The sequence below is a fragment of the Mesocricetus auratus genome, unplaced genomic scaffold (genome assembly GCF_017639785.1).
Source record: "Mesocricetus auratus isolate SY011 unplaced genomic scaffold, BCM_Maur_2.0 Super-Scaffold_100676, whole genome shotgun sequence".
In the NCBI taxonomy this organism is placed as follows: Eukaryota; Metazoa; Chordata; class Mammalia; order Rodentia; family Cricetidae; genus Mesocricetus; species Mesocricetus auratus.
The window spans coordinates 14,715,258-14,739,020 of record NW_024429266.1 but is presented as its reverse complement, the minus strand read 5'-3'; the positions used below and the strand labels follow the sequence as shown (position 1 = coordinate 14,739,020).

The window sequence follows — 23,763 nt, the reverse complement described above, 5'->3', positions numbered from 1 at the left end:
AGGAAAAAACCTCTTTGTTCTCTTGGATCAGGCAAAGACTTCTTACATAAAACATCAAAGTTTTCTCTACACAAGGAAAATGCTGACAGGGAAGACTACATCCAAATCCAAACCTCTGTTCCTCAAAGACTGTCAACAGGCTGAAAAGACAAGGCTCAGGTGAGGGAAAACAAATTATGTGATGTGTATTTGGTAGAGGATTGGTGTACAGAATAAAAGATGTCATAGTCCATCAAGAAAATAGGCAAAAGATCTGAATAAAAGTGTCTTCAAATGAGCATGAAACACACTCACAGGTACAACATGATATATTTGAAAGAACAATCACTAGTTATTAATGATTACAAATTAAATACAAATTCAAACCATAGTGTAATACTGCCACACATCTGACAGAACAACTGAAAATAAAGATGAGGGGGAAAAGATAACCTGCCAAATCAAGGACTGCTTCTATTGCTGTGAAAAGACACCATGACCACGGCAACTCTCACAAAGGAAAAACATTTAATTGAAGTGACTTACATTTTCAGAAGTTCAGTCCATTATCACCATGGCAGGGACCATGGCCTTGTGCAGGCAGACATGGTGTTAGCTACATCTTGATATGCATGTAACAGGAAGTGGACTGTCTCACTGGGAGTAGCTTGAACATAGGAGACCTCAAAGCCTCCTCCCAGAGTGACACACTTCCTCCAACAAAGTCACACCTACTCCAACAAAATCAGACCTCCTAATAGAGCCACTCCCTTTTGGGGCCATGTTTTCAAACCACTACAAGGGCACAAGAATAGGTCACAACTGGAACTCTCAGTCATAGCCAGAGGGAATCCAAACTGCTGCTGACACTCAGGAGAACAAACCAGCAAGATCAAATTAGACATATATTTGTAAAGGTGTATGTGGCCAAGATGGGGGACCTGAGTTTGAACCCTCAAGCCCACAGGGTAGAAGAAAACTGACTTCCACAAGTTATCTTCTGGCCCTCCACATATGTGCCCCTCAAATCGATAAAAATGTCATTTAAAAGTCAGAGAATCAAGAGGTAGGCTTTTTATGTCCCAAAGAACCAAAGGAAACATTATACACAAACACACACAGAAACACACACAGGGGTTATGAGTGTGTGTGTGGGTACACATTCTTCTCTCTTCTACTACATCTCTGAAATCTTTCTGAAGATAAGATAACTTGCCTATAATAAAAACTTTAGCAACAGGAAACACATTCTGCTTAGATTGTTAAAACTTGAAGTGTGAAACAATTCAGAACTGCTTGGCCTCACCATCCTGTCATGAGGCAGTTCTGCTCATAATTAACTTAGCAAAATAGGGGAAGGCAACAGGAAAAAAATGTTTTGTTTTACTAATGGCTTTTAAGTAACTGCTCACATGTCAAGTGGACTTGGGTTACCAGAGTGGCACTCTTGGGCAGAAACATTGGCTTCCTTTGAATACAGCTTTTTAAACCGAATACTGCTTTCTTTCCTGAGCAAGCATGGCTTCTTCCTGCTGCCCCTGCTCAGGTGCCCAGTCAGGAGGGACAGCCACTGACACCCAGGACATTCAGAAAGTGAGGCTAGCCATCCTGCATGGCTCCACCACACCCTCAGCAAACATGAGGTAAGAAGAATGGGGTGCAAACTGCTGAAGGGCCAAACTTGGGCACCAGCCAGAAAGGCCCTAATATTATCAACTGTGCAGCTCCCCCTTGACTTTTCAAAAGGCACCTGATATCACTTAGTAAATGTTAAAAGTGTAAGACCTTAGTTGCAAGAAACAATACCAGGGGAGGACAGCCTGAAACATTTGCAGCTCTGGTTTTGTTCTAGGAAGATAAAAATGAACACAGCACTAGAGAGACACACATCTCAGATCACCTCACTGCTTCTCATCTCTTCAAGAACTATTTTAAATTATGTTAATCAGTCACACTGGGGAATGTTATAAAAATCGGGTATTTCAGTGTCCGTGGAGTGCTAACCACATTGTCTTAGTTGGAATTTCTGTTGCTGTGAAGAGACATCATGCTACAGCAACTCTTAGAAAGGAAAACATTTCATTGGGGTTGCCCGCTTACAGTTCGGAGGTTCAGTCCATTATCATCATGGTGGAACATGGTAGCACGCAGGCAGACATGGTGCTCAGAGTTCTACATCTTGTAGGCAATAGGAAGTGAACTGAGACACTGGGAATGGCTAGAGCATATATGACACCTCAAAGCCCACTCTCACAGTAGTACACTTCCTCCAACAAAGTCACACCCACTCCAACAAAGTCACACCTCCTAATAGTGCCACTCCCTTTGGGGGCGAGGGCATTTTCTTCTAAACCACCACACACAGTAAGCACATTGTGTTCTTACACAATGGCAAAATCACCTAATAACAAATTTCTCAGAATGTATCCCACTGCGAAATGACATATGACAACTATACACAGACAGACAGACAGACAGACAGACAGACACACACACACACACACACACACACACAGCAACCTCAGTTTCTTTAATAAACTTTTAGTTCAACAGAACCATAGAACGGAAATGGCCTAAATGGGATGCAGGCATTGTGGATTGGTTACCCAAAGACATTCACACTCCTCTTCTCCTTTAATCCCAGAAAGCATGCAAAGGGTGCAGGACAGCTTGTGTGCTGTTCTCTCTTTTACCATGTGCATCTTGAAGACAAATTTCAAACTGTCAGGCGTGGCTGCAGGCATCCTTACCCACTGAGTCATCTCACTGGCCCCACTCGGGAAGACAGTGAAGAGGAACTACAGCTTTCCCATTGCCAAGTGAGGGCTGTGGGGAACCCAGCCTGGATCGGATCCCCTCCAGAGCATAGTCTGCTAGAGGACAGGGTGACTGAGGGACTTCCATATGACAACACTAAAGTAGACTGCTATCTATGCAGCAGATCCAAATTGTCCTACTTAATTCTTTCTTCTTTCTTTTCTAGGTCTCACTGTGTAGCCCTGGCTGACTTGGAACTCACTTTGTAGACCAGGCTGGCCTTGAACTCACAAAGATCCACTTGTCTCTGCCTCTCCAACTCTGGGATTAAAGGTGTGTGCCACCATAAATTCTGGGATTAAAGGCATTATGCCACCTCTCTCAGTTCTTAAAGTCTCTTTTAATGCAAGCCCAGTTATATCTGCTGATTCCAGTATTCAAATGGGCTCAAGACCCTTCCTCAAGAAGTAAGAGCATTCACCTCTCCACTGACAGTGGTGACAAGCCGCAGGTGGCCCCGGCACAGTGCAAGGATAACTTGAGCTAGCAGATCTGAATGGGAGACCTGGCACTGTCACTTTTTTCTTTATAACATCCCAGAGGCATAGCTCTGAACCTGTCTGAGTTCATCTTCCCAATTTATTTATAAGTATAGACATTAAATAAGATCATGATCACAAAATACATCTAACAATGTAAACACCCTACAGAAGTAAGATGTTAGCAGATAGCCTGATTGCGTGCAAACTAAAGCAAATAGGTTCAAAACGAGGACAGTATATGAGTAATTGGAGAGCCATTTATTATCTTTATGGCATTTATTTTGGCTCTTCTTCCTTCCTCAGAGGGTAAGAGTTTGGAGACAAGTGAGCCTCATCTCATAAAGGGCTGCAAAAGAGCCTTATGGAATGAATTTAAGAGAACTAAAGACAAAATACTCCTTGGCTTGTTTATTGCTGAGCAATAACTGTTATCAGTCACAACATAATTCAGCCTCTTACTGTGCGCTCTCACGGCCCTCTGGCCTTTCATATCCTTTTAATTACATGTTTAATGCCATGTATTTAATGTCTATATTCCCATAATACTCTAAGCCCCGAAGATCTTACTTCTCACCTTGGCCGGAGACAAAGGTCCCGGGAAGTAAAGATTGCAGCTTGTTCTCTCTTGTACTTCCTAATGCTATTTGGGGCAGTGTGACCAGCAACAGAGGTCCCCGAAAGGCCTTCCAGATACCATGGAATGTTTCAATCTGCTTTCAAGCCACATACCTTGTCCTGTGTTTGGCATCGGATACAGTCGCACTCAAAGCAGTACTGGTCCCTCAGCTGCTTCCGGCGTTCCTCGCTGGTCATCAACATGTCCAGGTAGCAGATGGTGAGCTGCGGGGATGGAGAGGGAAAGGCTCGAGTGGCTGGTGTGCTCATTTTCTTCTATGGTTATTATCGCTGCTAATGCTGAGAGTAAGACATCAACAAGGCGTAGGAGAGAAGGCACCACCGACAGCCTCTTCCCCAAGCCATTGTAACACATTTTCTTCTTGGCTGGCGCAGTGTAAGCACGCAGACATTACATACTTAGTTTAAAAAATTCGGTTTATAATCGCGACACAGTTTTGTGCTTATCTTTGGTTTCCCCTGCCCTTCCATTAAATAGTAAAACATCAGGAATCATTCTGTGTTTGGTATCACTAAGGTTTCACCATAAATTCTATAACCAATTATAATCAGAGAGGCCAAATTCACTCAGGCAAACAAATGAGCAGCAGATGATGCGGCCAGACTGACTTTAAATACTGGCTGACTGTAGAGCTGTTTCCTGGGCCACCTATATTTGACAATTTTGAAAATAAGAAGATATTCTATCACTTGTTGCTTATCTTTTCTTTTTAAAAAAGTGAACTGACATTTTTTCCACTCAACACATAGAAATCAAATTCACAACATCAGAACGGAACTCTCAAACACACACACACACACACACACACACACACACACACACACACACACACACACACACACCTGCTCCCTGCAGAGTTGGGGAAGGGCAGGCAGTAGCTTCTATTTCACGCTGTCCAGACTGAACTCTTGGTGTCTCCCTTGACTCTACCATCCAAAACCAGTGGGAAGTTCTGTTAGATCTCTACTAAAAATACATCCAAAACAGACCACTTTTAGTCATTCCCAATGTTACATCCAGACCTGGACCACCACATCTCAGGGTGGTTCCCCACTTCTCTAGCCTGCACAGAAGTCAGACAGGCTTTCTTCTGTTTGAAATACTGCAACAGCGCCCCCTTTTGTCCGAGAAGGGCCAAGACCTCACAGTGCAACCCTGAACCCAATGGGCTATGCTGCAATGGGGAAAGAAACACAAAGTCCTCATTTAGAAACTTTTACAATGTTGGGGTGTGTGTGTGTGTGTGTGTGTGTGTGTGTGTGTGTGTGTGTGTGTGATTCTAATGATAAAACATTGGGGTTTTGATTGCTGCTGTTTTACTGTCTTTAAATTTTCATTTAATTTTGTAAGAATATTAGTCTATGGCCGGGTGTTAGTGGTGCACACCTTTAATCCCAGCACTCGGGAGGCAGAGACAGGCGGATCTCTGTGAGTTCAAGGCCAGCCTGGTCTACAGAGAGAGTGCCAGGACAGGTTCCAAAGCTACACAGAGAAACCCAGTCTCGAAAAACAAAACAAACAAACAAAAAATTAGTCTATGATGACCCACAGAGAAGGATCAGCTTTATAAGGCTGCCCCATGGCCTCCTGAACGCAGGGCCCCTCCCCGGGTGTTCCCCTCCCCGTCTCCCTTGCCTCTTGCTGCCCTAGCTAGTCTGGCCTTTTTTGCTGTCCCTCCATATTCCCAGCTCAGGCCTGAGTTCTCCCAGATCCACTAAGGTGGCCTCGCTGGTCCTCTTGGGTTTCAATCAAATCCCATTTTCTCAAGGAGCCTAACCAGCTGCCTATTTAAAATAACAACTTGGTTCCCACCACACCCAGTGCTCCTCCCCTTTCCCCCTTGTCTGGGTTTGCTTTATCCTTGTAATGTATAGCAGCTTTACTGTAATGCATAAATGAGTTACTTATCTGCTTTCAAATGCAGAGGGTAATTATGGGGGTCTGGGTGGTGGGGGAAGCAGGGGGATACTAAAGGAGAGGAGGCAGGGCTATCCACTGGAAGAGTTGAGAACCTCCCTGGGGCAAACACTCCATGTGGTTTTTCTCCTGCTGAAAACAAAGTGTCACATGTCTTCTAACATGATTTTACTTGTTTGAAGTCAAGGTAGGGCGCAGAAGGCCTCTGAGAGAAAATGACTCCAAGGCGACCAGGCCAGCCACATCTGTCAGCCCCACGCTGTAACCAGAGTGACAGAAGACATGGCCTGAGCTGACTCACTGCCTCATGACAGGGTCTTTGCATGTTAGAAAACTACGGTGGGCTGCCTCCACACAAGGAGTGCCCGCCCAAGGGTACAGACCTGCTCTTGCCTTCTGGGACTGTGGCATTCCTGCAGGAGCGTGCAACACTGAAGACCAGAGAAGGAATGAAGTTTGCATTTGACCAGACTCAAGCCTGACGCTCCTTCCCGGGGACAGCGGTGCCCTTCCGGGGTAGGAGTGGAGCCTAACTCCAGAAGGAGCCCACACAGCCCCCACTGCTGGACCTACCGAGTACAGCAGTGGAGAGCAGTGGTGGCAACTGGGCTCCTTTAAGCCAGGGCTAGAGTCACTTTGTCATTTCCTCCATCTCTCTCTTGCATTTTGATCTGAAGGCAGGGCCACCTTGGAGGTGAACAGGCTACACTACCAGGCAAGCTCCCATGGTTCCCAGGTTCAAGTATCCAGTCTCTGAGCATATATCCTGGAACATCCTATTGGAAACTACACTAATCCTGTATCCTCAGGCTCTCTGGTCCTGGCTCCTTACATGGGCGAGGGAGGGGGTAAACTAGCTGATGACTATGCTTCCTCTAGAATTCATTCCAGAACCCTGTTTCTCACTCCAGGTCAAAGACTATGATTCACTAACCCACAGGCCAGGCAAATGCCACAGGCTACTGTGAAGCCACTGACTCCGTGGTGTCTGACTACAAAACAAGGGCTAAAATTCATGAGTGATTCGGCCAGTCAGTGAGCAGATAATTATAATAATAATAACAATAGGCCAGTTATTTCATTTAACCCCAATACACAGATTCTCGAAGTCTTTCTGGGTAGCAAGTGCCTAAGCCCAACTTCAGCCATGGTTTTCTAAAGGACCTCCCATTGTTGACTTCTCTACATTTGACCTTCTGAACAGCAGAGAGAGAGAGAGAGAGAGAGAGAGACAGAGAGAGAGAGAGACAGAGACAGAGAGAGAGACAGAGAGAGACAGAGACAGAGAGAGACAGAGACAGAGAGAGAGAGAGAGAGAGAGAGAGCTCTCCCTAACACACGCCTGATACATCATTCCCCCACATGAAGACTTCAGGCAGCTTCCCACTGCTTCTCACTGCCTACAGAACACAGCCACACAAAGCTCTTCTTCTTACGCCGACTGTAGGTCTCCTTCCCAGCGTCGCTGTCTTCTGTGCCTCGCAGGCTGCCTGTCCTGACTGTATAGCTCTGTCTCTTTAAAGTATGACATCACTGTGATTCTCTGCCCTGCTGCCTACTTCAGGGCCTTTTCCTCATCCTTCGTGATTGGCTTGAAAGTTCCCCCTCCCTCACAGACAGGGCTCAACGCTCCCTCTGTGCCTCTTTCATGCCACTGAAGTTTGCAAACTATCCTGTACCAAAGCCGAGGGGTGCTCAGTGGCAAAAAAGAAAAAAAGAAAAAAAATCACAGAAGCACACAGCCAGGTTGAAAGAGCAACTCAATCATTTTATCACCGAAAGTTAGAAACCTTTATCAAGGGCTCGTAGATTCACAAGTTTAAATGGAGTCATTGCTCACTACACGTAGGGCTCATTTAGTGGGCACACACACACAAAACTTGGCCATTGATCAACTGATGCGTTAATGGCACAGAACAAATCCCATTAAAATACTAATGCTCCGACCACTGCTCTCCCATTTAAGGGTAACTCTTATAGAAAAATGCATGAATCATTTCTAGCCTTAGAGTAATATCACAAGGGTTTCTGGAACTTGATTATGGTGCCTCTGATCAAATCACAAGAAAGAGAATATCTTTTTCCCTGAAACCATCTTTCCCATCAACAACGGAGTGTAGAATAAAACAAAATCTTGTCTTCATTTCTGCACTGTATTGTCACAGTTACACATTTTTCCAATACTGCTTCTGAACTGAAAAAAAAACACAAAAAATTCACTTCTTTCTAAAGTCAAACCTCAATGTCACATATGTCCCTTCTCTTTGTCATACAAATTCTACTAATTTTAAATGAACTAAATCATAAATTAATCTATTAATTAATAAATTCTATTTATTTTAGCTTCTAAATATTGTATTCTTCACATCATCTATTCTGAGCCACCACCTGGCCTCCTCCTGACTTGAGACTGTCATTGTCAACTCTTGCCTGGAGGGACAGCCTGACCCTCATTCTCTTAACCTTGTCTACACATAAAATCTTGCCATACTGTCCTTCTCCTAAACATCAAGGATGGCTCACTGCCTGGGCCTCTCCCCTTTGTAAATATTTACTAGTAGCCTCCCATATAGTAGACACTGTTAGGAAATCCTCAGGTGAATAGCCTTCTGGAAAAAAAAAGCCACAGACGTTGGTTCAGTCTCTATGTATCTCCATTCCTGGTTACAATTATTTCTTCAGTCTATTAATATGAATCCCTTTTTACTCACCAAATTCGCCACACTGCCTCTGACTTCTGTCTCCCTGCCCAGAACACTGGTCCCTGCCTCACCTAACTTTGTCTTTATGGGTCCTTCCAGATCTAGAGGCCACTTCTCTAGATGCCTTCCTTAACTGTCTCCCAAGCCTGGCACTTTCATCTGCCTCAGTGCTCTGCTCTGGGTGTCCACGAAGCCCTGTCACACTGCTCTGGGTATCCAGGAAGCCCTGTGCACACACACTGCTCTGGGTGTCCAGGAAACCCTGTGCACACACTCTGCTCTGGGTGTCCAGGAAACCCTGTGCACACACACTGCTCTGGGTGTCCAGGAAACCCTGTGCACACACACTGCTCTGGGTGTCCAGGAAACCCTGTGTACACACTCTGCTCTGGGTGTCCAGGAAACCCTGTGCACACACACTGCTCTGGGTGTCCAGGAAACCCTGTGCACACACTCTGCTCTGGGTGTCCAGGAAACCCTGTGCACACACACTGCTCTGGGTGTCCAGGAAACCCTGTGCACACACACTGCTCTGGGTGTCCAGGAAACCCTGTGTACACACTCTGCTCTGGGTGTCCAGGAAACCCTGTGCACACACTCTGCTCTGGGTGTCTAGGAAACCCTGTGCACACACTCTGCTCTGGGTATCCACGAAGCCCTGTGCACACACACTGCTCTGGGTGTCCACGAAGCCCTGTGCACACCTGTGCCACCACACTTCACATATTCCGTGTCACCTTCTGTTCTGTTGTCCCCTTCCTCCTCCTGAGAAGCTGTTCCGAGAACACGTATTCCTCAGAGTTTCTGGAACGGCCACCCAGATCCTACCACCCAGCAAGCCCTCTGTGAATTTGTTGCATGCTTTAGCAAACAAACATCACTGAATGAAGAATCAGACTGCCTAATCCCCAAACCAACAAAAACTGATGTTCGGGAGCGTGATATGTTCAATTCATGCAAATCACAGCCAAGTGAGCAAAACCTAGTGAGCAACACAGACAAAATGCAAACTTGATCTATGGAACCAACAAACTTTAAATTTACTCTTGTTATCAACTTCACTAAAGCTCACATCTGACAATAAGTAGGAATTAGCCCTCTCAACTGTGGCTTCAAACTGTCTTCTGGACTCCCCCACCCCCACCCCCTTGCATGCCTCCAGCCCAGTGCCCTGGAGAGAAATGCTGCTGGTATCAGTCAGTTCAACCAATAGAGTCAACTCAAGAGTGTCAGACACTTCCCACGTGTGAAGCAAGTCCTGGGAGACAGGGAAGAGGCAAGACCCAATTGCTGTCCCTGTGAAGTAACAGTGGCATAGAAAAGTCACCTGGAGCCAGAATACGTGCCAAAGGCATATTAGTAACCACTGAGAGGGGGAGTCCAAGGGAAAGCCCTTCCCCTGACCTGGGAAATCGGAAAAGCTTCCCTGATGAGAGGGGGTCTGGAAGGACTGTGATACAAAGACTTCTAGAAATGGTGCCAGACAGGGCAACATGCACAGGAAATGCCATTCACCGAGAGGTGACAATGGAAGCCCAGGGAGTTTTGTCTTCTGACGAGAAGATGCACAAACACCTAGGAGGACGCTCTTCTAGTGGAGAGGAGCCCTTGATAAGCATCCCAGAGGGAGACACCTCAGTCTTTGGTACCTAGCACAGAGCTGGACCATTCCACTGGGCAAGAAGAAGCACTTGTTTGTCACTCCAGAGACAGAGGACATGAAAAAGTGAAACAAATGACCTAAAAACCTACCAAGAAGAAAACTTGGTAGCCAAGCTTAGAAAACCCCAACCTTTTTATAGTTTGTTCTTATTTATGGATGTTCTTTCCAGTGATGGGAATTGAACCTGGGACACTGTACATGCTAGGTGCTCTACACTGAGCACTGAGTGATCCCCTAGCCCTTGTGTGGTTAAAACATCGTCACCATCAATAGTCAGTTCTCCCTTTAAACTACGTATGATGATCCATCTTAATTGTCAACTTGACTGTATTAAGATACGACTAGGAAATTATGAAAGCATACGTTTGCTACATATCTATGAGGAAGTTTCCAGTGACAAGCAGATCAGGAGCGCTTTGGCCTAAACAAGAGTAATCAACTGCTGCATTTGAAATCTGAATAGACTATTGGAAAGAGGCACACCTGAGGATGTGGGTCACCATGAACTACACAGCTCTGGTTTCTTGGTTACAGCTCCACTCTGTCCACCACAATGTGAACGTGAACTATCTCACTCATCTTCATGGTCATGAGATAAACAGCCTCCATTACATGTCCCTGCGGTCACAATGGACATACAGACTCAGAAACATGGGGCCACCTGGCCATGGTCTGAACCCTCCAAAACATGGTATTAATAAATTGTTCCTCCTTCTAAGATGCTTACGTCAAGTCAAAGCAGTACAAAAGTAATAAACACACTAATAATACAGAACACAGAAGAGGTTCCCTTTCTACCCCACCTTGAAATCACATGACCCCAGAGAAAAAAAATGTAAATTCCCCATAGCATCAGCGGATATCCCAGTACACACTGGTCCTAAAAGGTGCTGTGTACGAGGCAGCGTGCTTGGTTGAAAATAAGTTTGGAGGGAGTCTTGTCAAGACCAAATCTCCATAAAATATGGTACCTCTAAGTTAAGGCTTTATCTGGAGGAGTGCTGCATAAATGCCATAAAAGCTTATGACCTCCATTTTCCTTGCAGTAAATACCCACTCTAGCAATTGGAAGGCAGGAGGAAATGGAGTTCTGGGAAACACCACTGTAACCAGAGCTCAGCATGTGTAGTAGCTGCATGAACTCCACACAGACTCTGTGTGGCCCAGCAGCCTATTTGTAGTCATCCGAGAGACCGCAGGCTTCCGTAGAGGTCCCTCATCTAAGAAGCGGGCTAGGCCATCTACACAAAGCCATACTGCCTAGTCCTACTTGACCCTCTGTCTTGGCTGAAACAAACACCCAGAAATGCTGAGGGGTTACAGAAACCCTGTGGCAAAGACCTGGAAGAATAAACCATGCCTACTTTCTTTTTTTTTTTTTTTTTGAGAGGAAATAATTTATTTGGCTTACACTTACAGGTCACAATCCACCATCGAGGGAAATCAGTGCAGGGACCTGAAAGCAAAAACCACAGAGGGATACTCCTTTTCACCTCACTCTGTGGGTTGCCCAGAGACTTATTAAACCATGCCTACTTTCTTCATACAGAATTTTAAATATCTTCAGAATGTGCTCAGAGGGCTTGGGGGTAAGCCCTGGGGATGCTATAGACAAGCCGGGTTGCCTCTCTACCTCTCTACCCATGGAAGGATGGCTGTTTGCTGGGATGCAGCAGACAGCTGAACTGTTGTAGCCAATGAGGAGATTTAATGACTCCCACGCATGTGCATAAAACACATGGGCTCTGTCACAGAGGAACATCTCTTAAATACGTGTCAGAGGGTTATCATGCAGAAACCCAGTGACCAAGACCAGATACTATGCATGATTCAGCTACAGCTAGGTTTGTGACTATTTCAAGTGTCTTCTTGGAGGCAGGGCAGCAGGGAGCCAGTTGTAACTGGTTGTAGGAGGGGGCCGTACTGGGAAGGACCCTGATGAGCATGGAGGGCAGGCAGTGGGAGGCATGGGTTTCCTTACCTCCTCTCCTGCCTCGATTTCCCGCACTGCACGCAGTAAGAGGTGGGGCCCATTGAACACAATTGAGCAGTTGGGGTCACAGCTGTGATTCAGCAGAGACATACTAAAGGAAAGAAAAAGGGGGGTCATCAATGCTTAGAGTTAAGTAGCTACATTAAATGGAAACAATAGTCAAAGACACTTTAGAATGGGGGAGGGAGTCCAAGGTAGGTTTGATGGAGAGAAAATGGGGACTGGGCTCTGGGAGTGCTCATAGGCATACCCCATATCCTGCTTCATATGAAGTCAAATGCTTCACATAACACAGGCTAATCAGGGAAGTTTGATAATAAAATGAATCTTTAGTCCTTTGGTGGGATGGGTCACATTAGATATTGCCCGATAACGTAACTCAGATGAAGGTGGTGCTGACAAAGTAGCCTTTAGAGAGATCATCTTCCAGCTAGCAGCAGTCACAACAGTCACCCAGCATGCCACTGACCCACACAGGGTCTCACTGCTGGGCACTGGAGGAGAGGGCTGTGTCTTTGCTAGATGCTCACACTGAGGAGTAGTCAGGTGGACACGCTCTCAGTAGGTCCTGATGCATTCTGGGAAGGAGCCTAGTTACTTTCTTTTCCTAAAAGGTTCATGTGGGTGATGAAATGACTTTACACAGTCAGCAGGACTGACAGCAATTAGGATGAACTCATACTATGTAGGAAGTACTTGTTCAGTACTGGAGCAGAGTGACCCAATTCAGCCACCACAACAACCTTGTGAGGATTACTTGCAGGTGAAGAGGCCACTGCGTAAGAATGGCATGGCTTATCCAAGGGTGTGCAAATATTTAACTGTGACTGAACTGGAACGAGATGGCCTGAGCTCAGAGCCACGCTCTGAAGTCCTCTATGTTGCTGCCTTGATACCTGTGCTATGAACAGACCTGAACTGCAACCAATGTGGGTATAAGAGGCTGAGTCTCAGACGCAATTGCTTAGAAGAAACACTATGTTTGAACCCTAGGAGCATGAAGACAGAATGAAAGTCAGGTTGGTTCTAGTTCTGGGATACATGCCATCTGGCAGCTCAGGGACAAAGGCTGCCAGAGTGACGGCTAAGGAACTCTACAGCAGGCTACTCCTGAAGGCTCCTGAGCCACAAGTCTGGTGGGATAACTGTGCGCTTCCACATAGGAGGCTAAGGACAAAGCTCAGGGAGATTTGTAAGGACAACTGAATTCCAGCTTCAACCTACTCCAAAGTCTGCCTGAGAACATGAAATCTACCTTGTCTTAATACCATAGTATATAATGTGAGTTATAAGACTTAAATATTTTTACAGCCGTCTGTATTTTACTACTAAGTTTTGAGTTTGGCTTTGAGCTAGCTGCTACAAAAGCCTTTCTAATGAGCTCCAAAAGGCTGGAGAGCTGGGTAGGAGTTAGCTGGTTTGGGATGTCTGCCATACCTGGGGTACAGGCCAACGCCAACCTCCTGCATCTCCGCATTGCAGATGGTGAACGAGTTGCAGATCACCTGTGGAAATAAGAGGGGCTGTTGTTAGAAATCCACTTGAGGAATCTCACATCACTCACAAAGGCTTGCGATTTTTAGGGACTGCTTGGAAGGGTCTTCCCCAAGCATGGATGTTGTGTAACTTTAAAATAACTTCTCGGATACACAATCCCCAACCCTGGGGAAACACACAGCTTCAAGGAGTGTAGAAACTGTGAACTGTATTAGTCTAACCTCTCCCATCCATATTCTACAACTCCATGAAATGTTTGAAATTCAAAATACAAATAAGCTACTCATTAAAATCTAGGTTCCTGAGGCACTGATGTTTTTCAGACTGCCTGACTGGTCCAAAGGCCCCTTTATCTAAGGAATACAGCAGCGTGTTTGTTTGCATTCCTGCGGAGTGCAGTGTGCCCTGGGGGAGTTTGTGATCCAGGCTGCTTACAGGCCGCAAGGAGGACAGGAAGCTGCACCATGGGGCCACACTGCACACCCAGAGCCCCTCGCTGGGCCTGTGGCGTGTACCTGTGCCCTTTGGGAAGATAAGGAAAGAAAGAAAGAAAAACATACACAAGGAACTTTAAAACCTTGTCTGCACAGGAGGTGATGGAATGTGTCAGAGCCACGAAGACTGTGCACGGAGCACTGGGCTTGAGTCACTAGTCTAGACCCTGGCATGAGACAATGCCCACACCGACATTAGGAAGAGAAGTTCAGAACTTAAGCTCTGCACGAAAAGAAGTCCCTGAGCTGGAGAAGTGAATGATTTGAAGACTTCCTAGACAGAAGCTTAGTTTGCAAATGTGGATTGGCTGACTACTTAGAACTTCAGTGATGTGGAGAGGTAGGAATGCTGCAGGGCCAGAGTCTAGTTACAATTTCTTAGGCTGTCTAGCCTCCTGAAGAGGCATTCCTGGCCTCCCGTGGTGTCAGGCCTAACATGTCAATAAACAGATAAAACCCCTGGAATGGATTAACCTAGCAAAACCCTATTCTCCACCAATCAAAGGGCTAAGAAAGCAGCATCTGAGGTTTATAACCGAGATTTCTCCACAGTGGCAGTAGCCTAGTGTTTCCACCAATGTGTTTTTCAAGTTTCTTGATTTATTACTTTGTTCTGTCACTACCGAAACTGCACGGAACTGCTTCAACATTGGGACATGGAATTTGGGGTAACTTAAACCTGTGTTTCCAGGCCATGGCTGCTCATATTTGACTCCAGAATAAAGTATCTCTTATTCCCTTTGAGGTGAGAGCTGTGTTTCTGTGACGTGGGCATGAGAAAGAGGTGAAGACCTAGAACAAGGTGACATGTGAACCGGGGACCATGGGGACGAGCCTGGGCTTCACTGAAAGTGTTGCCGCTGCCCATCTGAGTTCACAGGGCACTGATTCCAGGCTCTCGTGTTCGGAACAAAGGGCTGCTCCAGGGACTCAAGCTTAGAAAGAAAAGTAGAGGCAGCCTGTGAAGAAAGGGAATGCACTCCTGGGCACAGGAGTGAGCTAGTGAGCTGAGAGGAAAGCCCAAGGCCAGGGGCCATGGGGCGAATGACCCTGTACAGTAAATTGCACAGCAGGATTTTCTCACGCGTGCCCTGTTCCTTATAGGAAGCCCAGGTGAGGAAGGGCTTCCTGTCTTTCTCTGCCAACTGGCTTCCTTTACAGTTAATCTTGATGTAGCTTTCCCTCCCCAGTTTGTATCCTCCATACACAAAGGTGTACGTCACCAAACAAACAACAAACAGAGAGTGCGGAGGCTTTGTGGTAAGAGAGTTTGGGCACACACAGCAAGAATACTGATGCAGCCCATGAAAGCGGTTAAGATGAGAGAGGGCAGAGTTGGATGGCACAGGACTCTAGAGCTACGCTGAATTTTATTTTAGGTGAGACTCCAAGCCAAGGAGTAAATGGGCCTGACTTCTGTTGGCAAAGGATAGCTCTGACAGCTATGCACAGAACGGGCCGTTTAGAGGTAAGCATGCATGTGTGGTGCATGGGTCAGTGGACATTCCATAACCCAGGCAAGTGGCTTGGACACTTGGACGGAAGTGGGAGGAGCTGGCAACGCTGGCGCCGGCTTCACTGGAACACTGCTGACGGGGAATGAGTGACAGACAAACTTGGGGCTTGGCTGCTCACGGCTGCCGTTTATTAAGAGGTGGGGGAATGCAAAAGGAACGACTTTGGCACTAAGGGGTGGGGATGACTTCGTTTTGTTATGGTGAGTTTCAAATGGCCCAGGGCCACCTCCAAGCCCAGATTAGGAATGAACAAATGGAGTTTGGGGAGCAGGTAGAGCCAGATATATAAATTTTGTATGGAATATAGAAAGCCCATCAAAAAGAAGGGGACAGAACCACGGTTGAGATAGATCATGACTACAAACGAACACCGACTGTTAGTTTCTGTACAGAAAGGCTGAGACAGCAAACTTCTCTGCCAGATTTATAGGCAGGAACAGGAGTGTGGAAAGGTACTCCATCCTCTGAGGCATCTTCACTGCTGCAAACAGCCCTTACATGAAAGCTAAGCAATGCGTCACTATCTGGCTTTTTTCCCCCTCTAAAAGTCTGATAAAACCACAGCTTCAAATCAGGAAGTAAACTGGTGCACAGACACATTTTAAACAAATTCTGGTTAAATTGCTTTACAGGCATCTGCTTTGTATTAAGCTGCAAGGGTGTGCTGTCTGTGTATGCCCACACATACAGCGAATGATAAAAATACAAGGCTAAAGAGTCTGCGGTTACTTATTGAAATTTTAAACATTCTTAAATGGTTACGAATTTGAGCAGATGCGATTACAGATCTTAAATTTTAAAATGTATCTTATAGCATATTCAGAACAGCAAGCAGGGAAAGCAGTCCACCAACAAAAAGTCAGACCAAGCAAATCAAATTTGCTAACATTAGAATGAAATAAATATTTTTTCTGAATTTTGAAGCAAATTGAAGGTTCTTCCAAAGTATTTGTGTTCTGATGGACTCTCTAAGGATGAGTCTTAAAAAAAATACAATAGGAACAAAACACTGTGATCTTGGTGTTTTTCTCAGGAACATGTTTCCTCTGGACTTGGTGATGGCTCTCGGGCCTTTAGCAGCATTTACTACAATGAACCACTGCCCCCTGGAACCCTGCTGTACAGCGCCCAATGGTATCTGTCCTACAGCGTCCATTGGTGCCCTGCCCTACAGTGTCCACTGATACCTGCCCTACAGCGTCCATTGGTACCTGTCCTACAGCGTCCATTGGTGCCTGTCCTACAGCGTCCATTGGTGCCTGTCCTACAGCGTCCATTGATGTCCTACAGTGTCCATTGGTACCCTGCCCTACAGTGTCCACTGGTGCCCTGTCCTACAGCGTCCATTGGTATTCTGCTGTACAGCGTCCATTGGTGCCTGTCCTACAGCGTCCATTGGTGCCTGTCCTACAGCGTCCATTGATGTCCTACAGTGTCCATTGGTACCCTGCCCTACAGTGTCCACTGGTGCCCTGTCCTACAGCGTCCATTGGTATTCTGCTGTACAGCGTCCATTGGTGCCTGTCCTACAGCGTCCATTGGTGCCCTTTCCTACAGCATCCATTGGTGCCTGTCCTACAGTGTCCATTGGTACCTGTCCTACAGTGTCCATTGGTGCCCTGTCCTACAGTGCCCATTGGTACCCTGCCCTGTCCTACAATGCCCATTGGTACCCTGCCCTGAGAGACTCCATTTTAAAACCAGCTTTTAGTCTATCTTGGGGATGGAGAATGACTCTGTACTGAGGTGGACACATGAATGGCACTAAACATGACATGTACCAATGAATGACTTATTCCTGAGAGTACAAGGGGTACTATTGTATAAATTCATTGAGGTGAATTGGGAGTATAGGGATACATGGGGATATTAAAAATTATGCCACAAAAATCAGGCCCAAGAACTTATCAGACACATCAGACCAAGGAAAGGGTACAACTCCGTCGCTTGAATCTAGCACTGTGATGGTTATGGTCCCAACGTATAACCCGGCCATCAAGTGCATACTTCAAGAGATGGACAGGCAGAGAACTCCTGACTGTCCCAGAGGCTTCAGTTTAGCTCCAGTTCCTACTGCTGACATGGCCTACTCAAACTGCCATCTACCCGTCCACCTGTGCCCCACCTGGGGCTGCTGACCATCCGTCTGCTTGGACCCAGATCTGCCCTTCACTTCACCTCGTTCCTGAAGCTCAAGTCTGACACTGCAACTCTCTACAGCTAGCAACCAGCATCCTCAGATTCTTCTGGGCCTGGGCTTTGTGCTTCCCTCACCTCCACTGAGTTCACTTTACGCTTCTACCAGATTCCAGCTCTGGCCTCTCAGGTCTCTAAGTCATTCTGTAAGCTACAGACATAGCTGTTGATATCCACAGATACTATGTATGCATTTACTGTATCATGTGTAATGTGCGATCTGCAAGTTATTATTAGGAATTGAGGCTATCAAGGAAAGCAATATTATTTGGCAAATTGCAGTCAATGATATCACTGACTTGTGAATGTATTGTTATCTAATAAATTCTGACATTGTGGAGAAACACAATCATGCTTGTCTATGTTTCCAACACAGGGAGCTCATGGCACCCATTTATTTGGTGGAATGTAGAACCAGGCCGGGGTGGTGGTGGTAGTGCTTCATTTGTTGTATTCTCATGCCTAGCACAATGCCTGCTACACGGAAGCCACTGCTAGACATATTCAGACAGATGAATTACTTCATAGGTGTCATCCTCAGCATTCCCAGGGGCTTGCTATCCAGAACAGAGTCAGGGAAAATGTCTTTTTGTGAATGAAAATTGTAGCTATTTGTCAACTCCCACTTTATGAAAAATGCTGGGTCCTGGGCCAGTGAGATAATTCAGAGGAGAAGTTAAACTGCCATGCTACAAGCCATGACGTGAGTTTGATCCCCAAACCCATGGTAGAAGAGGAGAGCAATTCCTGAAAGCTCCATGGAGTGAAAAGAGAGAAGTAACCCCCAGAAGTTGTTCTTCTGACCCTCTGCATGTACCACAGAGCACACATGTACCAGCACCTACAACATACATCATACACATACATACAGAGTGCACATGTACCAGCATCCACCCACATACATCATACACATGCATACAGAGTGCACACGTGCCAGCACCTACCACATATATCATACACATACATACAGAGTGCACATGTGCCAGCACCTACCACATATATCATACACATACAGAGTGCACATGTGCCAGCACCTACCACATATATCATACACATACAGAGTGCACATGTGCCAGCACCTACCACATATATCATACACATACATACAGAGTGCACATGTACCAGCATCCACCCACATACATCATACACATACACACAGAGTGCACATGTGCTGGCACCTACCACATACATCATACACACAATGATGATAATGGTAATGATGATAATGATAGAATGCTGAGCCCATTCAGTACCATATTAATTAAGAAGAACATAACCAGAAATATTTTTTGTGCAGGTCACAATAGACACCATGGCTAGATGCAGCTCTCAAGTTCTTCTTTCACTGAAAGAACAGGTAGATAACATATACATGCACATGAGTAGCACAATAAATAAAAGACCCAGAGACAGATATTGGGGTTTAAGGTTCAAGCTGAAGATCAGAGAAGCAAAGCAGCCAAGCCAGTAGATCTTACCTCTACTGCTGAAATAACAATCCTGTCTCCACAAATCCTCAGATGCAAGAGCTCTGAATTCCTGTCTCCTCCTCATGTTCCTTTCTCTGCACAGCCACATCACCCTGTCTCCATCTCCCTAGTGCTGGGATCAAAGCCCTGGATCCCAGGTGCTGGGATCAAAGGCGTGAGTTCTGATACTCTTCACTATTGTGTAGGCCAGGGTGTCCTTGAACTCAAAGAGATCTATCTGCCTGTCTCCTGGGTCCTGGGATGAAAGGTGTGTGCCACCACTGCCTAGTTTCTATAGTTAACTAGTGTGACCGGCTTTGCGAACTGATCTCCAATGGCTTTATTAGATCATAAACAATGTATCACCACACACCTGTACTCAGCCCATAATTTGAAAGTAATCGTTCTTTCTATTAAGGAATGAAAATCATGTCTAGGAATAAATTTTACACATTTTAAAAGCATTAGCTATGCATAAACAGTTTTCTTAAAAATTTTTACATGGTAAAATATTAATGAATGACTATTTCACGCAAGAGGCACATTTAGAAATGCATGTTGATGGGATTATTTCAATTAAGAAACAAGAGACACTAAGCTAAAGAGTTCCTTTTCAAAATAAAGTATGGGCATTTAAAAATATTTTCTATGGCATGAAACTAGACAATATATTTTATTATCATCAATTATGAAATTATGCTTAAGTTTGATTTTTTTTCTTTAAGATAACTTAGCGTTTACACCATCGCACCCTTTCTTAAGTGCCAAAGACCTAACAGGCACAATTGGTCACTGAATTGTATCTTATAAAAATCCTGTATTTTATAAAAACCACCAAAATTAAATTTGAAAATATATTACAACCAAGTTTTCGTGTCATCTGGTGCATGTTCTGGGTTTACGGCCTCGCATTCATGTTCCGAGGTGACACATTCTCCTGTAGGATAGACACAGACATCACTTGATGCCAGAGCACCAGAGGACACCAGAGGCATTGACTTATTTTAAATATTATGTGTTCAAATTTCACCAGCAGTCCTCACATTTTTAGAAGTATATGATTTCGACTGTAACAGAAAATGGAGTGCAGAATTTGTGACAGGAGGGAGAGTCATCACCGTGGCATCACCTTGGAACAGCAGAGCTGAGCATCTATAAGATGATGTACAGTTGGACTGGAGCAGAGTAATTCTGCACCATGACCAAGGACCAGTCACTTCCCGGCGCATATCCTCTAATTACTAAGGGCTACACAGCCTACTTCAAACAACAACAGTTCCACTCTTCAAATAACACAATGAAATTTAAAACATTTACTAGGCGGAAAACTCGGTCTCTCAACATAAACATAGAGTGGTTCCTCAAAGAACATCTGCATTGCTTTATAGTATCTCCAGTGCCCGAGTAGAAGGTTTGGCACACAGGACTTCAACACAGACTGCTAATTAGTGGCACTAAAGGTGAACTTTCAACAGAGCTTACTGCAGTTAGTTTCATTAAGTTCTCTGAGTGAAAAAAATGGAGCTAGGAAGAACTGGCAGATTATAAAAGCAAAATACAGAAGTTTCCATACAAAATAACCATCCTACCTCCACCCCACTCCTATAACTAGTATTTCTGTAACTTTGAAAGCACAGTAAGTATCTTAGTCTGCATATTTTTCTCTCTCAGCTGCGTATGACATTTTATTAAAATCAGATAGGGTTTTGAAAAAAATAACCTTTTGTTTACCCCAAGGGTTTACAGTTTCCAGTGGGAATGACAATAGTGTTTAACTGGGCAGCCTGGAAAGGTCTGCTAGAGGGGAAAAGGCAACATTTCTCAAATGAGGGCTCGCAAAAACCAGGGTTAACCTGCTTCCAGAATGTTTCCAAGAGAAGAATACTTGCAGCAACCTTTTCTATGCCAATGTTGAAGAAGTAATAACTAAAACAACCATTGCCCCTTCATTAGGAAGGTACAGAACAGTTTTCATGGAGTGTCAGTGGGCATGTCTAATTAGCTTTATTTAATCATTCTGTAATGAATATTTGTATCAAAGAGAATCACATTGTACTCCATAAACACATGCAATCATTGCTTGCCAATTAAACAATTAAAGGTTTCAACACAGAAAGCAAGGATGCTGGAGGACAAGTGACATGAAAAAAAATGACAATTTTATAAATTTGTCTCAGGATGTTTTCATGACATCTTTAATCTGGATGAAATTCTTCTAAAACATCTGAAGACATTAAAAATGTCTTTACATATATAGTATACGTATATGTGTGTATGTGTGTATATACAAGCATTCCATGGCACACCTGTGTCTGCTCTCAGGAGTTGGCTCTCTCCTTCTACCATGTGAGTCTCAGGGATTGAACTCAGGTTGTCTGGCTTGGCTACAATCATCTTTAACCACTGAACCATATCTATGGCCCACATAATTCTATTGTTAACCAATGGAATGAAGATATCAATGCTTCTAGTGTGTTCATGGGAATGTGCTTGTATTTAACTACCAAGGCCTCTCTGTTATCTCATGACTTATAAAAAGAACACGAAAGTTATAAAACATAACCTCACTGGCTTCCTTTTTCTTTTCTTTTTTAAGTGATGGTCTCAATGTATAGCCCAGCTGGCCTCAACATGTGATCCTCCTACCTCAGTCTCCTAAGTTGTAGGGTTGTAGGTATCTGTCCCAAGCCCTAGTCTAGGTAGTCTCTTGAGGAAAAACTGTAAGAGTGTTGAACATCAAATTCATCAGTGCAAGATGCTACCTAAGACCTAGTGCAACAAAATCGGTTAGTTATATGGTTTTTTGTATAAAATTAATTTAAAACAATTCAAACTATTTGTATATAATTTATTAGAAAACTCTTGTTATGAATTTTATTAAATATCTTTGAAGTTACATGTATAATGAAAGTCAAATGGAATATAAAATAAAATAATCTTAAGATAATTTCATTATCTCATCTATATAGCAATATATGTGGATAGGTGCATACTCCACTGATTGGCCAACTGCAAGTGTCTGTCACACTTCAAGTTCTGACTACATTTAAGCATGTGATGCATGAAGGACACATAGTCAATAATACTCCACCAAGGCTCAAATCAACATCAAGGCCCATGTCCTAAATGAGGAGGCAGTGGCCATAAGATGGCTTTGTATTTTCCATCCCTACCAAGGCCACAGTGCTGAGTGTAAGCACATGAAGCCCCTTTGGACACCACACTGGCTTTGTGAGAGCTACCCACATTCTTATTTCCTAAGGGCAATGAGAATTCTCAATTCCCAACCACAGAATTCCTCACCAAATCAAACGATCATCTTTGATGACAGAAAGCAAAACAGGAGTGATATCCTCCAGCATGATTCTTTCTTGGATGCTATTACCCGGCTTCTCACCTCATTAAAGCCATCTGATGGGAAAGTACTCACTAGAGATGTCCATCAAACAGATGTAAAAGTCGGAAGCTCTATGATGCCATTTCCATCATATAATCTCCCTTCCACACCCACAGACTCACAGCTGCTGTGATACTCTTAAATAACTTACTGCAAGATATAGTCTCAGGTCCCTCTAGCTCCGCCATGGAGTCTTGTGGTACAAGTTTCCCTGAGATGCCTCCCTATCCAAAAGCCAATCACAATAAACTCACTTTCTCCCCCTAGAGCCTACTTAAAATAATCTCGTGTAGCACCAATTAAAAAAAAAGTTCCCTTCCATGATAATCTAGTTTCACATTTTCTTTTCATATAACAGGCATAGAAATACACCCAGGCAGGGCCTCTGTTCTTTACTGTAATCTCAGTTCTAGTTCTGAATTCCTAAATGAAGACATAGCAGAGTGTGGCTCAAACCATCTGTGTTTTTCCATTAAGCTAATACAGAAAACTACTGGAAAATGTCCTATGAAAAAGTTAAGACTGAATACTAACTAGCTGCTTAATACAGTTCTCCAAACATAAGCTCATTCCTGGTGTGTGCTGAGGTCACTGTCTGAATGAGGGAGGAAGGTGAAAACATCCCAGGGAACTTCTGACAGCAAGGGTTTCTCATACTGGCCATGTCTGACATGTTAGGCTGTGACATCCAGAAGCATACAGTTCACATCACAGCCCACAGCGTGTGTATGACTCCAATTTAAGTGTGCATCTACAGGAAGGTGTTCTGTGGACTTGTATTCAAGAATGTCAGGAAGTGGTAACTATTTAGGGTTTCTATTGCTATGAAGAGATACCATGACCATGGCTCTTTTTTTTTTTTTTTCCAGTTTAAATTTAGATAAGAAACGAGGTTGCTTCACAAGTCAGTTCCAGGTCCCTCTCCCATTCCCTCACCTCCTCCCGTGTCCTCCCCCCCCCCCCGTTATCCCCTCATTCCCCCAGGGAGGGTGAGGCCCTCCAT

The 23,763-nt window shown here is 44.6% G+C and overlaps 1 protein-coding gene across 3 annotated transcripts in view; it reads right to left on the bottom strand.

The window, feature by feature from the left end:
• Positions 1–23,763, bottom strand: part of Smyd3 (SET and MYND domain containing 3) — a 522,482-nt gene that overhangs the window by 107,689 nt on the left and 391,030 nt on the right. For all 3 annotated transcript variants that reach the window (XM_040738398.1, XM_040738397.1, XM_040738399.1), the window contains exons 6-8: positions 13,628–13,695; positions 12,179–12,281; positions 4,008–4,118 (exon numbers count right to left, since the gene is read on the bottom strand). In XM_040738398.1, coding sequence (XP_040594332.1) covers positions 4,008–4,118; positions 12,179–12,281; positions 13,628–13,695 — 282 coding nt within the window. The remainder of the gene's footprint in view (positions 1–4,007; positions 4,119–12,178; positions 12,282–13,627; positions 13,696–23,763) is intronic.